The sequence below is a fragment of the Coregonus clupeaformis genome, unplaced genomic scaffold, assembly GCF_020615455.1.
Source record: "Coregonus clupeaformis isolate EN_2021a unplaced genomic scaffold, ASM2061545v1 scaf0127, whole genome shotgun sequence".
Taxonomy (NCBI): Eukaryota; Metazoa; Chordata; class Actinopteri; order Salmoniformes; family Salmonidae; genus Coregonus; species Coregonus clupeaformis.
Genome location: NW_025533582.1, coordinates 239744 through 253398, shown reverse-complemented (window position 1 = coordinate 253398; position 13655 = coordinate 239744). Strand labels below are relative to the sequence as shown.

The 13655-nt window shown below is 43.5% G+C and overlaps 1 protein-coding gene across 1 annotated transcript in view; it reads left to right on the top strand.

Annotated features, from left to right (window-relative positions):
• The window catches only part of LOC121540463 (rho GTPase-activating protein SYDE2), a 100320-nt gene that overhangs the window by 52720 nt on the left and 33945 nt on the right, over positions 1-13655 (top strand). Inside the window, 1 exon segment of the mRNA XM_041849341.2 lies at positions 3286-3412. Coding sequence (XP_041705275.2) covers positions 3286-3412 — 127 coding nt within the window.

Here is a 13655-nt window from a genome sequence, read left to right as displayed (position 1 = left end):
CTTGCATTGTTTTGCTAGAAGCTACGAGGGGTCAGAAGTCTGTGAATGGTGCAGGTGCAACCATCTTTTTGCAACCTGTCAAGATCCCCATCCCTACTGATCGGCTTAGTTAGGGGTCCAACAAGGCACTGTTTGTGTCTGTGTGTGTGTGTGTGTGTGCATGCTCGCTCATTCAGGAAGTCCCTGACTCACCACAGGAAACCATTCTGTTGTTTCTAATTAAGGCGAGGACAGACCATTATTTCCTATTGGTGTGTGTGTGTGTGTTGCTCAGCAGTGCAGTAGATAAGGCCAAGGCCTCTTCACTACCAGCTGTCACACCACCGCCTGCTTCTGCTCTGCTCTCTCCTCAGAGCTTCTACTTACCCTAAACTAAAGGAAGAGCTTTCTCTCAATGGACTTGTTGTTCATTGTGCCCAGTGACTTCTGTTTACTTTTGCACAAAGCTAAATCCCTGCCTAATCTGCCTCTAGTGTGAAGGAGTGAGGTTTAGAAATGCTAGATAGAACAGAGAGATCTCAGTCACAAACAGTGTGGCTAGTAGCCTGTGTAGACGTGTGGTTGGAGCCTGTAGGCCTGAAAAAAACTATAGATACTGTATCCAGTTTAGTGTTGTCACGATACCAGAATTTTTACTTCGATACCGATACCAGGTTTAGTATCACGATACTCGATACTGAAACATTACTCAATACCAAAACGATACCAAAGCAAAAAAAACACACAAAAAACGGATTATCTAAAGTCACAGAATAACCACTGGGCTTTCTTTTTTTAAACATTAAACAATATGTTGATAACTGGTAGAACTAAAATAACAAATAGAATATATTATATTCTATATTCAATTTCTTTCAAAAATTAAACACCATATAAAATAACAGAAGAACATCTCCAGTTTTCCTTATGCAAAACCATATCTGAGACTCAGAGCATACACATAATTGTACAATTACATCTAAAAAAATTTAGAAATGTAATTATATACATATCAAGGTTAATTTGCTCATCTGTGGCCACAATATTGGGCAAATGACAATCATTAGACCTATGATTCATTACTCATTTAAACTATATACACTGCTCAAAAAAATAAAGGGAACACTTAAACAACACATCATAGATCTGAATGAATGAAATAATCTTATTAAATACTTTTGTCTTTACATAGTTGAATGTGCTGACAACAAAATCACACAAAAAGTATCAATGGAAATCAAATGTATCAACCCATGGAGGTCTGGATTTGGAGTCACCCTCAAAACTAAAGTGGAAAACCACACTACAGGCTGATCCAACTTTGATGTAATGTCCTTAACACAAGTCAAAATGAGGCTCAGTAGTGTGTGTGGCCTCCACGTGCCTGTATGACCTCCCTACAACGCCTGGGCATGCTCCTGATGAGGTGGCGGATGGTCTCCTGAGGGATCTCCTCCCAGACCTGGACTAAAGCATCCGCCAACTCCTGGACAGTCTGTGGTGCAACGTGGCGTTGGTGGATGGAGCGAGACATGATGTCCCAGATGTGCTCAATTGGATTCAGGTCTGGGGAACAGGCGGGCCAGTCCATAGCATCAATGCCTTCCTCTTGCAGGAACTGCTGACACACTCCTCCACATGAGGTCTAGCATTGTCTTGCATTAGGAGGAACCCAGGGCCAACCACACCAGCATATGGTCTCACAAGGGGTCTGAGGATCTGATCTCGGTACCTAATGGCAGTCAGGCTACCTCTGGCGAGCACATGGAGGGCTGTGCGGCCCCCCAAAGAAATGCCACCCCACACCATGACTGACCCACCGCCAAACCGGTCATGCTGGAGGATGTTGCAGGCAGCAGAACGTTCTTCACGGCGTCTCCAGACTCTGTCACGTCTGTCACATGTGCTCAGTGTGAACCTGCTTTCATCTGTGAAGAGCACAGGGCGCCAGTGGCGAATTTGACAATCTTGGTGTTCTCTGGCAAATGCCAAACGTCCTGCACGGTGTTGGGCTGTAAGCACAACCCCTACCTGTGGACGTCGGGCCCTCATACCTCCCTCATGGAGTCTGTTTCTGACCGTTTGAGCAGACACATGCACATTTGTGGCCTGCTGGAGGTCATTTTGCAGGGCTCTGGCAGTGCTCCTCCTGCTCCTTCTTGCACAAAGGCGGAGGTAGCGGTCCTGCTGCTGGGTAGTTGCCCTCCTACCGCCTCCTCCACGTCTCCTGATATACTGGACTGTCTCCTGGTAGCGCCTCCATGCTCTGGACACTACGCTGACAGACACAGCAAACCTTCTTGCCACAGCTCGCATTGATGTGCCATCCTGGATGAGCTGCACTACCTGAGCCACTTGTGTGGGTTGTAGACTCCGTCTCATGCTACCACTAGAGTGAAAGCACTGCCAGCATTCAAAAGTGACCAAAACATCAGCCAGGAAGCATAGGAACTGAGAAGTGGTCTGTGGTCACCACCTGCAGAACTACTTCTTTATTGGGGGTGTCTTGCTAATTGCCTATAATTTCCACCTGTTGTATATTCCATTTGCACAACAGCATGTGAAATTTATTGTCAATCAGTGTTGCTTCCTGAGTGGACAGTTTGATTTCACAGAAGTGTGATTGCCTTGGAGTTACATTGTGTTGTTTAAGAGTTCCCTTTATTTTTTTGAGCAGTGTAGTTTAGTTCCAAAACAACATAAAGAAAACACACTTTGAAGCTAATTTCTGAAGCTTCTATATTGCAATATAGTCTACACACCATAGAAATACAATGGATTTTACACAGCATACTACGATTCCCAGAGTGCATTTCAACTCCCAGGGTGAAATGCTCCGCCCAGGGCTGCTGGCTGGCTACTGATAGCAAGCCCAGACAAACGTGAAGTAGTCTAAATATATTGCTGTCATAGTTAAGTTATGAGTGCATTTGACATTACTTTTGGGTTGTAATCATATTATAATGCTCACATGAATGTCATACTGAATATACACTGATTGTACCAAACATTACTCCACACCTGCTCTTTCCATGACATAGACTGACCAGGTGAATCCAGGTGAAAACTATGATCCCTTATTGATGTCATTTGTTAAATCCACTTCAATCAGTGTAGATGAAGGGGAGGGACAGGTAACAGAAGGATTTATAAGCCTTGAGATAATTGAGACATGGATTGTGTATGTGGGTGAATGGGTTGTGAATGACCAGGTAGTATTTGGGAAAGTATTTAACCTAGGTGTGTGTTTTTGCATGTTGTATGTGTGTGCGTATGTATTCAACCTGGTTGTGTGTGTTTCTGCAGGTTGTGGGCCTCTACCGTCTGTGTGGCTCAGCAGCAGTAAAGAAGGAGCTGCGGGAGGCCTTTGAGAGGGACAGCCTGGGAGTGGAGCTCTGTGAAAACACCTACCCTGACATCAATGTCATCACAGGTAACATTACACTGCCAACCGCATCAGAACCTCTGTCCCCTAACATCTGTTAAAACCCTTGCTGTGTGTGTGACAAATACACGTCACACGAGTCTGTGCGTTTGTGTGTGTGTGTGTGTGTGTGTGTATGTAGTAAAAACATTCCAGTCAGCATACCACCAGTATGTGAGTGTGCCTGAGGGGAGGGCCCTCACACGAACCAACCAACCAACCATCCAGCCAACGTGCTTTTAGGTCATTCCTTCATTCCTCTCTTCCAGGTTCAGACACGCAACTCTCTCTGACCACCTCCGGTACACACACACACACACACACACACACACACACACACACAAACACATAGGTTTGCCATTATCTACACGAGAGGAGGTCAGTGACAAACTAGGACAATCTATTTCACTGGCTAAATATTTGTGTCTGTTCTGCCTGAACATGTGGGGACTGTCCAATGTTCCCCTTTCCCCTGCAGAAGGATATTAGCCTGATCAAAATGGCTGAATTAACCAACACCAATTATCTGTTCACTTCTAGAGTCTGCCTGCCATGTCATCTTCAGTCAACCAATGAATACGGATTCTGGGAATAGACAGTTAAGAGAAAAATACTTGCTCATGGATTTCTCCCACCGAAAAAGAGAAAGACCATGGAAGCCCTCTGCATTGTGGGAGCTACTGTTGGTTTTGGGAAGAGGCCCATATAGGCGTCCTCGTATGATGCCAGCTTTGATCTAAACCAATTTGCATGGCAGAGCAAAGAACACAGTTAACAGTTGAGCGGGTTATAAAAAAAGGGCCAACACCAGCGTGGATTGTTGGTTTTTGCTTGCTGCCTAAATTTCCTATGCCGAGCGAGCGGCTGTTGCAGATGGGCTGAGGGAGAGAGAGGGAGAGAGAGGAAGGGTGGTTGTCCTGGGCTGGGCAGGGCTGGGTTAGGCTGGGTTGGGCTGGGCTGAGAGCGGTGGTAGATAGAGGTTATGGGGGTTGGTGGTTTGAGTGGAGTCAGGCCAGCCAGAGAGAGGCTAGCTAATAAGCATGCCAAACGTATGATCTAAGAGGAGTCAGCGACGGCTGGCTTGTTCCGTGGCTAATTTAAAAAGCAGAGGTAGTGAAATGGATTAGCCCAAGTCAAAGTTAAATCCAAAGTGTGCAAAACATGTGCACTGCCTGGCCTTCCTTTGTTTCAAACCATGATCCCAGACAAAGTAACTAACTCTATAAAACAGCCTCATCATGATTGTCATGCTCTGAATATAGAACAGTAGCTGACATAAATTAACTGAATTGATTTAGCCAACGCTGTTTTTGTATCAGCAGAATTTCTGGGGTTAGATTTTCCTTGCGATACAGCATTTTAGGTACAACAGCACTTTCAGTTTACCCCCATTGAAAAGTTTTTGCCATGTACATTCAGAAGTTTTATGTAGGTTAACATGGATGACAACAGCAGTCTAGACTTTGCAGATCTGTACTGTAATTGAATCAGAGTCTGTGTTAACATCTGGGATGTGGCTTAGATCAGGGAGGGCGATGGAGGGGGGCAGAAGCGCTCTCTCTCTCTTAGCCCCCTTTGACTAAGGGATATTCCTCCAGGGCTGGGAGGCTTTGGCAGGACCCAGTATACACAGACCCACCCTCCAGTCCCCAGCACCTTTAGACAGGAGCACAGATGGAGGGACAAGCTGCTAATTTTACTTTTAGTCACGGTTGTGTGTTTCAGTCCACCGGGCAGGCATTACCTCTGACTCCTCTGGTCCTGCTTGTAGAATACGTAATGCTTAACCAAGGGAGGCCGTTGAGAGGCCTACTGGGTCAGTCACAGCATCTGCCATTTTTAAGTTCTTCTTGAAGTATAATTTATTTATACCCTATGTAACACAGCTAGGAGACTGTACAAGGATCATTGTAGCTTTAACTGATGTTGTTACTCCACCTAGTAGAGAATGTTACTCCACCTAGTAGGGATGTAGCTCAGTTGGTAGAGCATGGCGTTTGCAACGGCAGGGTTGTGGGTTCGATTCCCACGGGGGGCCAGTATGAAACAAAAAACAAAAAACTAAATAATGAATGCACTCACTAAGTGCTCCGGATAAGAGCGTCTGCTAAATGACTAAAATGTAAATGTAGTAGCTAATGTAGCTATCTGCGAGGATAGCCTTATCAGCCCTGTCTAGCAACTTTCTGCTTGGCAGGAAGCCAACAAGAAGCCTCACTAATGTATTCTAAATGGAACAGAACAGTGAAAGGTAAGCCAATGTTTTGAGCTGCTAGTTGCTCCAACGAAGAAACCGAAAGCGTAGCAACTAAAAATGTCATCTGATTTAAGTGTGCAGAGACTCCTTTTTCTCTTGTTAGTTTGTTATAGGGTTGCAAAGGGAGGGTATTATATTACTGCTAACTATCTGTGTTTACCTGTAAACTACCAGAATTTGGGTATTTTTCAAGGACTTTTATCACATGACATCTAGTGGCCTTTTTGGGTACTTCAGATTATCACAGGTGTCTGTAATTATCTCTGGCCCTCTATGTGGCCTTATTACATGCAAAATATATAAAATAATTAAATAAGATGATTTTAAAATAAAAAATAGAATGACAAAGCTGTAAAATATTATCCTAAATATAAACCATTAAGTTAGTGAATACCATTGGTGTTTAATATGAGGGTTTCAACATAAAATATCCTTTATATATATTTTTTACACACTTTTATTTAATTTACAGTGTCAATATGTCTTTGTTGTAAATATTGACACCAAACTGGTGGCAGTTGTGAGAAAAGGTCAATAGTTGGAAGAGTTGCAGAGTTAATAGAAAATAATGCCATTGTTGATTAGATGCTTTTTTCATTAATTAGGCTATTGTCTCTTAAACAATATGGTCTATCTACTAGAAACTCATGGACAATATGGACACAGATATAAAACATTTACACTATATATGAATATATATATTTTATTAAAGTATAAATTACCAAAGTTACCATAGATTGCTATAGATTACCTTGTTTTGCAACCCTAGTTTGTTATCATGGATACAGACCCCAGTTTGTAGCTCAGCTAGCTGACTTGAATTATTTTTCATACTGCCAGTCCACTTCCCTCCTCCCTCTGCCCTTCCACTCCAGTCCTCCCCTCCCCATGCAGTGAAGACACGGAAAGTCATTAACAAGTGCCCCCTTTGTTGCCGAACAAATACAGATGGTATTTGGCTCACTCATGCATGGTGGATTAGCTGAGCTCTGTACCACCAGGAGGCAGGGAGCAGACGAGGGAGGCGGTCGGCCCGCCATACAAAGACCTACAGCCCTGGCCCTGTGTGAGTGGGTGGGTGGGTGTCAGAGAGAGCAGCTGGCATAACCTGGAGGCAACACAAGGACTGGGCAGGGCAAGGGAAGGCAGCATCCCCTACCCCCTGTCCTAGTTGTAGTGTTGGTAGGGGAGAACAAACCCTTCATTTGTTCCTTTAGGGCGGCACCGACCGACGGCAGCAGTGACCTGTAGTTTTGTTTGATCAAGAGTTCAAAGGTTTTGGAGCATTGCCCCCATTGCAGTATGGGTCTTGTAGTGTATGGATGTTATAGTGTTTCCTTATATTTCTATAGAGATTCTGCAAAAGTCTACTCTACTGTTTCAGTTGTACAGAATGTAGGGCCGATCTATGTTGAGAGATGCCTGTCAGTGATTACATTTTTGACCAAAAAAAACAACAACACATTTCTCAAGCAATTCAAAGCTAATTACTGGCACCTTCCAGTAAAATCCCAAAACAACTTCCCTGAAAAACCAAAACACCTTCCCAGAACAACAGTCCTCCTCTCCATGGTGTGTTTGTTGCCTGTCAGACAGGCTGTGAAAATAAGGGTAACAACTGCAGAGCAAGGCCACCTGTTCACCCGTGAGCCTGACCTTGCCTTGTGCGAGTGTGAGTGTGTGTGTCAGGCCCCAACAGGGGTTAAGGTACTCCAACGGCAGAGTCATAGCAGGCTAATTATTTACCCCACACATAATGGCTGCGGTCTCTCTGCTCTGGGTCACTACACACACACACACTTACTCACACTCTCTCTCTCACAGACACACACACACGCATTAGTGTTGCACAGTATACAAAACGTCAGTACTTTTTCAATACTAGAACACTTCCGGCTTTATGGGTTAACTTTCCTTGCTAGCTTACAGCTGAAGCTAACATCAATTCACTAGTACTTTGTTTGTGATAATATGCGAACCATAACGCAAATTCTGCTGATTTCAAAGCTGATTGTCACTAAAACAGTCCTACAGTCATTGCCAAAAACTTTATTCATTCACTTCGTCTTCCTCGCCTCAGTCAAGGCTGTCCTTTCTCTCTCACTGTGTATGTGAAAAACATCATTAGGTCTTAAAGAGACAGCGAGCACTTTTATGAATGAAAAGGTTGCTTTTTCTATGCACATTTTGTTGAGCAGTACAATAAAATAACTCCCAAATGGAAAGGAAACAGATTGTTTTTCATCCACCAAAGCAAGCTCAATAACTCAATGCGTGCACACACTCCTATCGAATATTAATTTACCTTTATTATGAATAGGCCTAGGCTATATATTGATTTACACAGTTTATCAATAGAGATTTACCATTAAAATAAATAATTACCATTATGTTGGGGTGGCAGGTAGCTTAGTGGTTAAGAGCATTGTGCCAGTAACCGAAAGGTCGCTGGTTCTAATCCCCGAGCCGACTAGGTAAAAAATCTGTCGATGTGCCCTTGAGCAAGGCACTCAAACCTAATTGCTCCTGTAGATCGTCTGCTAAAATGTAAATGTTGTTATGTAGTTAGATTGGTCAAGTTGATTGTATAATTGATTAATTAATGCATAGGGGAGAGTGGGATAAGTAAATATTTTTTTTTACATTCAGCGTCACTCAATATAAAATATACAATATAAATGCAACATGTAAAGTGTTGGTCCCATGTTTCATGAGCTGAAATAAAAGCTTATTTTTCTCTAATTGTGTGCACTAATTTGTTTACATCCCTGTTAGTGAGTATTTCTCCTTTGCCAAGATAATCCATCCACCTGACAGGTGTAGCATATCAAGAAGCTGATTAAACAGCATGATCATTACACAGGTGCACCTTGTGCTGGGGACAATAAAAGGCCACTCTAAAATGTGCAGTTTTGTCACACACCACAATGCCACAGATTTCTCAAGTTTTGAGGGAGCATGCAATTGGCATGCTGACTGCAGGAATGTCCACCAGAGCTGTTGCCAGAGAAATGAATGTTCATTTCTCTACCATAAGCCGCCTCCAACGTTGTTTTAGAGAATTTGGCAGTACATCCAACTGGCGTCACAACCTCAGACCATGTGTAAGCACGCCAGCCCAGGACCTGGCGGGTAGGAGCGTTGGGCCACTAACCGAAAGGTTCCTGGATCGAATCCCCGAGCTGACAAGGTAAAAATCAGTCGTTCTGCCCCTGATTCAGAGGAGTTGGGTTAAATGCAGAAGACATGTTTCAGTCGAATGCATTCAGTTGTACAACTGTGGGGGTGCTATCTCCCTTTCCCTCCACATATGGCTTCTTCACCTCCGAGATCGTCTGAGACCAGACACCCTGACAGCTGATGAAACTGTGGGTTTGCACAACTGAATAATTTCTGTACAAAGTGTCAGAATCCGTCTCAGCTCAACTGTGTGCTCGTCGTCCTCACCAGACCTGACTGCAGTTCGACGTCATAACCGACTTCAGTGGGCAAATGCTCACCTTTGATGGCCACTGGCACGCTGGAGAAGTGTGCGCTTCACGGATTAATTCAATTTTCAACTGTACATGGCAGACAGCGTTTATGGTGTTGTGTCGGCGAGTGGTTTGCTGATGTCGATGTTGTGAACAGAGTGTCCCATGGTGGCGGTGGGTTATGGTATGGGCAGACATAATCTACGGACAATGAACACAATCAAAAATGTTCAATGGTAATTTGAATGCACAGAGATACCGTGATGAGATCAGGAGGCCCATTGTGCTATTAATCCACCGCCATCAACTCATGTTTCAGCATGATAATACACAGCCCCATGTCGCAAGGATCTGTACACCATTCCTGGAAGCTGAAATGTCCCAGTTCTTCCATGGCCTGCATACTCACCAGACATGTCACCCATTGAGCATGTTTGGGATGCTCTGGATTGATGTGTACGACAGCGTGTTCCAGTTCCCGCTAATATCCAGCATCTTCGCACAGCCATTGAAGAGAAGTGGGACAACATTCAACAGGCCACAATCAACAGCCTGATCAACTCTATGCGAAAGAGATGTGTCGCGCTGCATGAGGCAAATGTTGGTCACACCAGATACTGACTGGTTTTCTGATCCACGCCCCTACCTTTTTTAAAGTATCTGTGACCATCAGATCCATATCTGTATTCCCAGTCATGTGAAATCCCCAAATCAGGGCCTAATGAATTTATTTCATTTGATTTCCTTATATAAACTGTAACTCAGTAAATCTTTGAAATTGTTGCATGTTGCGTTTATTATTTCGTTCAGTGTAGTATTATTTCTAACAAAGATATCTACATATATTTCAGGGTGTTGTGTAACCCTGGAAATAATCAGAATTAATGTAAATATTGCAGTTTTGAAAACAGCTTGTCCAAAAACCGCCATAAAAAAGCCAGAGTACGGTTTGCAACTGACATGGGGACAAATATCGTACTTTTTTGAGAAATGTCCTCTGGTCTGATGAAATAAAAATAGAACTGTTTGGCCTTAATGACCATCGTTATGTTTGGAGGAAAAAGGGGAACGCTTGCAAACCGAAGAACACCATCCCAACCATGAAGCACGGGGGTGGCAGCATCATGCTGTGGGGGTGCTTTGCTACAGGAGGGACTGGTGCACTTCACAAAATAGATGGCATCATGAGGAAGGAAGATTATGTGGATATATTGCAGCAACATCTCAAGACATCAGTCAGGAAGTTAAAGCTGGGTCGCAAATGGGTCTTCCAAATGGACAATGACCCCAAGCATACTTCCAAAGTTGTGGCAAAATGGCTTAAGGACAACAAAGTCAAGGTATTGGAGTGGCCATCACAAAGCCCTGACCTCAATCCTATAGAAAATGTGTGGGCAGAACTGAATTAGTGTGTGCGAGCAAGGAGGCCTACAAACCTAACTCAGTTACACCAGCTCTGTCAGGAGGAATGGGCCAAAATTCACCCAACTTATTGTGGGAAGCTTGTGGAAGGCTACCCGAAACGTTTGACATAAGTTAAACAATTTAAAGGCAATGCTACCAAATACTAATTGAGTGTATGTAAACTTCTGACCCACTGGGAATGTGATGAAAGAAGTAAAAGCTGAAATAAATCATTCTCTCTACTATTATTCTGACATTTCACAGTCTTTAAATAAAGTGGTGATCCTAACTGACCTAAAACAGGGAATTTTTACTAGGATTAAATGTCAGGAATTGTGAAAAACTGAGTTTAAATGTATTTGGCTAAGGTGTATGTAAACTTCCGACTTCAACTGTATTGAATTCAGAAATGTCCATCCCCAACTACAACATTTTCCATCTAGATAGAACTGCCAAAGGGGGTGGAGTTGCAATCTACTGTAGAGATAGCCTGCAGAGTTCTATCATACTATCCAGGTCTGTGCCCAAACAGTTTGAGCTCCTACTTCTAAAAATCCACCTTTCCAGAAATAAGTCTCTCACTGTTGCCGCTTGCTACAGACCCCCCTCAGCCCCCAGCTCAGAGTTCGTACTGCTTGGTGACCTAAACTGGGATATGCGTAACACCCCGGCCATCCTACAGTCCAAACTATATGCCCTCAATCTCACACAAATGATCAAGGAACCTACCAGGTACAACCCTAAATCCGTAAACATGGGCACCCACATAGATATCATCCTGACTAACTTACCCTCTAAATACACCTCCACTGTCTTCAACCAGGATCTCAGCGATCACTGCCTTATTGTAACGGGTCCGCGGTCAAACGACCACCCCTCATCACTGTCAAACGCTCCCTTTAGCGAGCAGGCCTTCCTAATTGACCTGGCCCAGGTATCCTGGATGGGTATCGATCTCATTCCGTCAGTAGAGGATGCCTGGTTGTTCTTTAAAAGTGCTTTCCTCTCAATCTTAAATAAGCATGCCCCATTCAAAAAATTCAGAACTAAGAACAGATATAGCCCCTGGTTCTCCTCATACTTGACTGCCCTTGACCAACACGAAAACATCCTGTGGCGTCCTGCATTAGCATCGAATAGCCCCCGCGATATGCAACTTTTCATGGAAGTTGGGAACCAATATGCACAAGCAGTTAGGAAAGCAAAGGCTAGCTTTTTCAAACAGAAATTTGCATCCTGTAGCACTAACTCCAAAAAGTTTTGGGACACTGTAAAGTCCATGGAGAATAAGAGCACCACCTCCCACCTGCCCACTGCACTGAGGCTAGGAAACACTATCACCACCGATACATTTCGAAGAATTTCAACAAGCATTTTGCTACGGCTGGCCATGCTTTCCACCTGGCTACCACTACCCCGGCCACCAGCTCTGCACCCTCCGCTGCAACTTGCCCATGCCCCCCCCCGCTTAAAAAATATGCCAATTATATGATGGTATATGCCAATTATATGATGGTCCGACCGCATTCTGTCCCCTATCAACACTTTTTTTATCATTATTTGGTCTATAAAGGTTAATTGGCCATATCTGTTTATGGTCCAATAACATATTTAAAATAATCCATCTACCTTGCGGATCTGTTTGGACAAATTACTGTTAATTAATATCATCACCCCTTTTGAGTTTCTTTGCCCATAGGTGAAGTATATTTCCCCCCCCAGTCCTTTTCCCACACAACTTCATCTGGAATTGTTGAATGAGTTTCCTGTAAACAATAGATATTATATTCCTTCTCTTTGATCCAGGTAAATATTGTTCTTCTTTTGTTATTATCTGCTAAGCCATTACAATTATAACTGGCTATACTTATTTCACCACTTACCATAATGAGATACAAGTTTCAAATCTATTTATCATAATATATGTTTGTAAATGTACCAATAAAAAGTACCATAGTGATTGAGTGTCCATACAGCTGTACCATGATATTTGCATTGCTACTAAGTAACCCTCCAATTGTTCTCCACTATTCCCCCCGCTAAAGCCCCTCCCCATCCCAAGTTGAGTTGTCATCCCAGTGATCAGTATATCACCCCCGTCACCCCGGATCTCTAGGCCCCCCGAGAGGCCAGGACCCATCCTTCCAAAACAGCACACAGTGCCACCCACAGAACAGAAGCAGGTCAACCGCCAAAAGCATTTTCAATGCTCTCACCTCAATATATATATAGCTATTGAAAATATATATATATTGAAATATCTTGCATGTCTTAATTTCCATCATTATCAATTAATATGCGTAATAATGTTGGTAGTTCATGCGAAGGATTGTTACCTATAACCCGGATTGCCATTGCATTACATTACATTTTTGTCAAGCAATTATTATTTTAGTAAACAATTATTGTGGTTCATCATATATTCTCCCTAACATCCTTACCCCCTTGCAACAGATGTGGGATACATACACACGCACATACTCTAACACACTCAACCCCTTTCCTCCACAATCAACCATAAGATCAGATGCTCAACGGTTGTTACATCCCAGAGGCCAACTCAAGAAAGGACCTGATTTACGAATGCATATACAGTTACAGCTGTTTGAGAAAGCATGCAAGATTGAGCAAAAATTGACAACAATGTGAGATTTGATTAACCTATGTCAAGTCCTAGGTGATGGAGATCAGATCCACCCTTTTCCCCTGAAACACAAACACTCTGGTCCCCCGTTGTAACCATTTTCCCAAGCATCTCCGTGCAGTCAGACCTTTGATTATTTTTGTGCCACCAGGGCCACAATAATATGCCCCCTCTCTGATTGTCTGAGTGTGACTCCCTCCCCATGGGTTACTGCAGCCAGTGTTGCCAGCACTGCTACTACCTAGTTGGGGGTACCCCACTGGAATCTCCACCGGCTAGGTACAAGGTCATCAAGGTTCTCATTAGCAGCTTTGAGAATTTCCTTGTATATTATCCTATCCCATCAGGGGGCTCTGGCTTTGTAGGACCAACCCTGCCAGGCAGGCTGAGAATCTTGAGGGGGCGGTGCTGCTCTAGTAGGTCTCTGACCGCATTTATCTTTCTGTTTTGGCTGCGTATAGGGAACTTACAGCA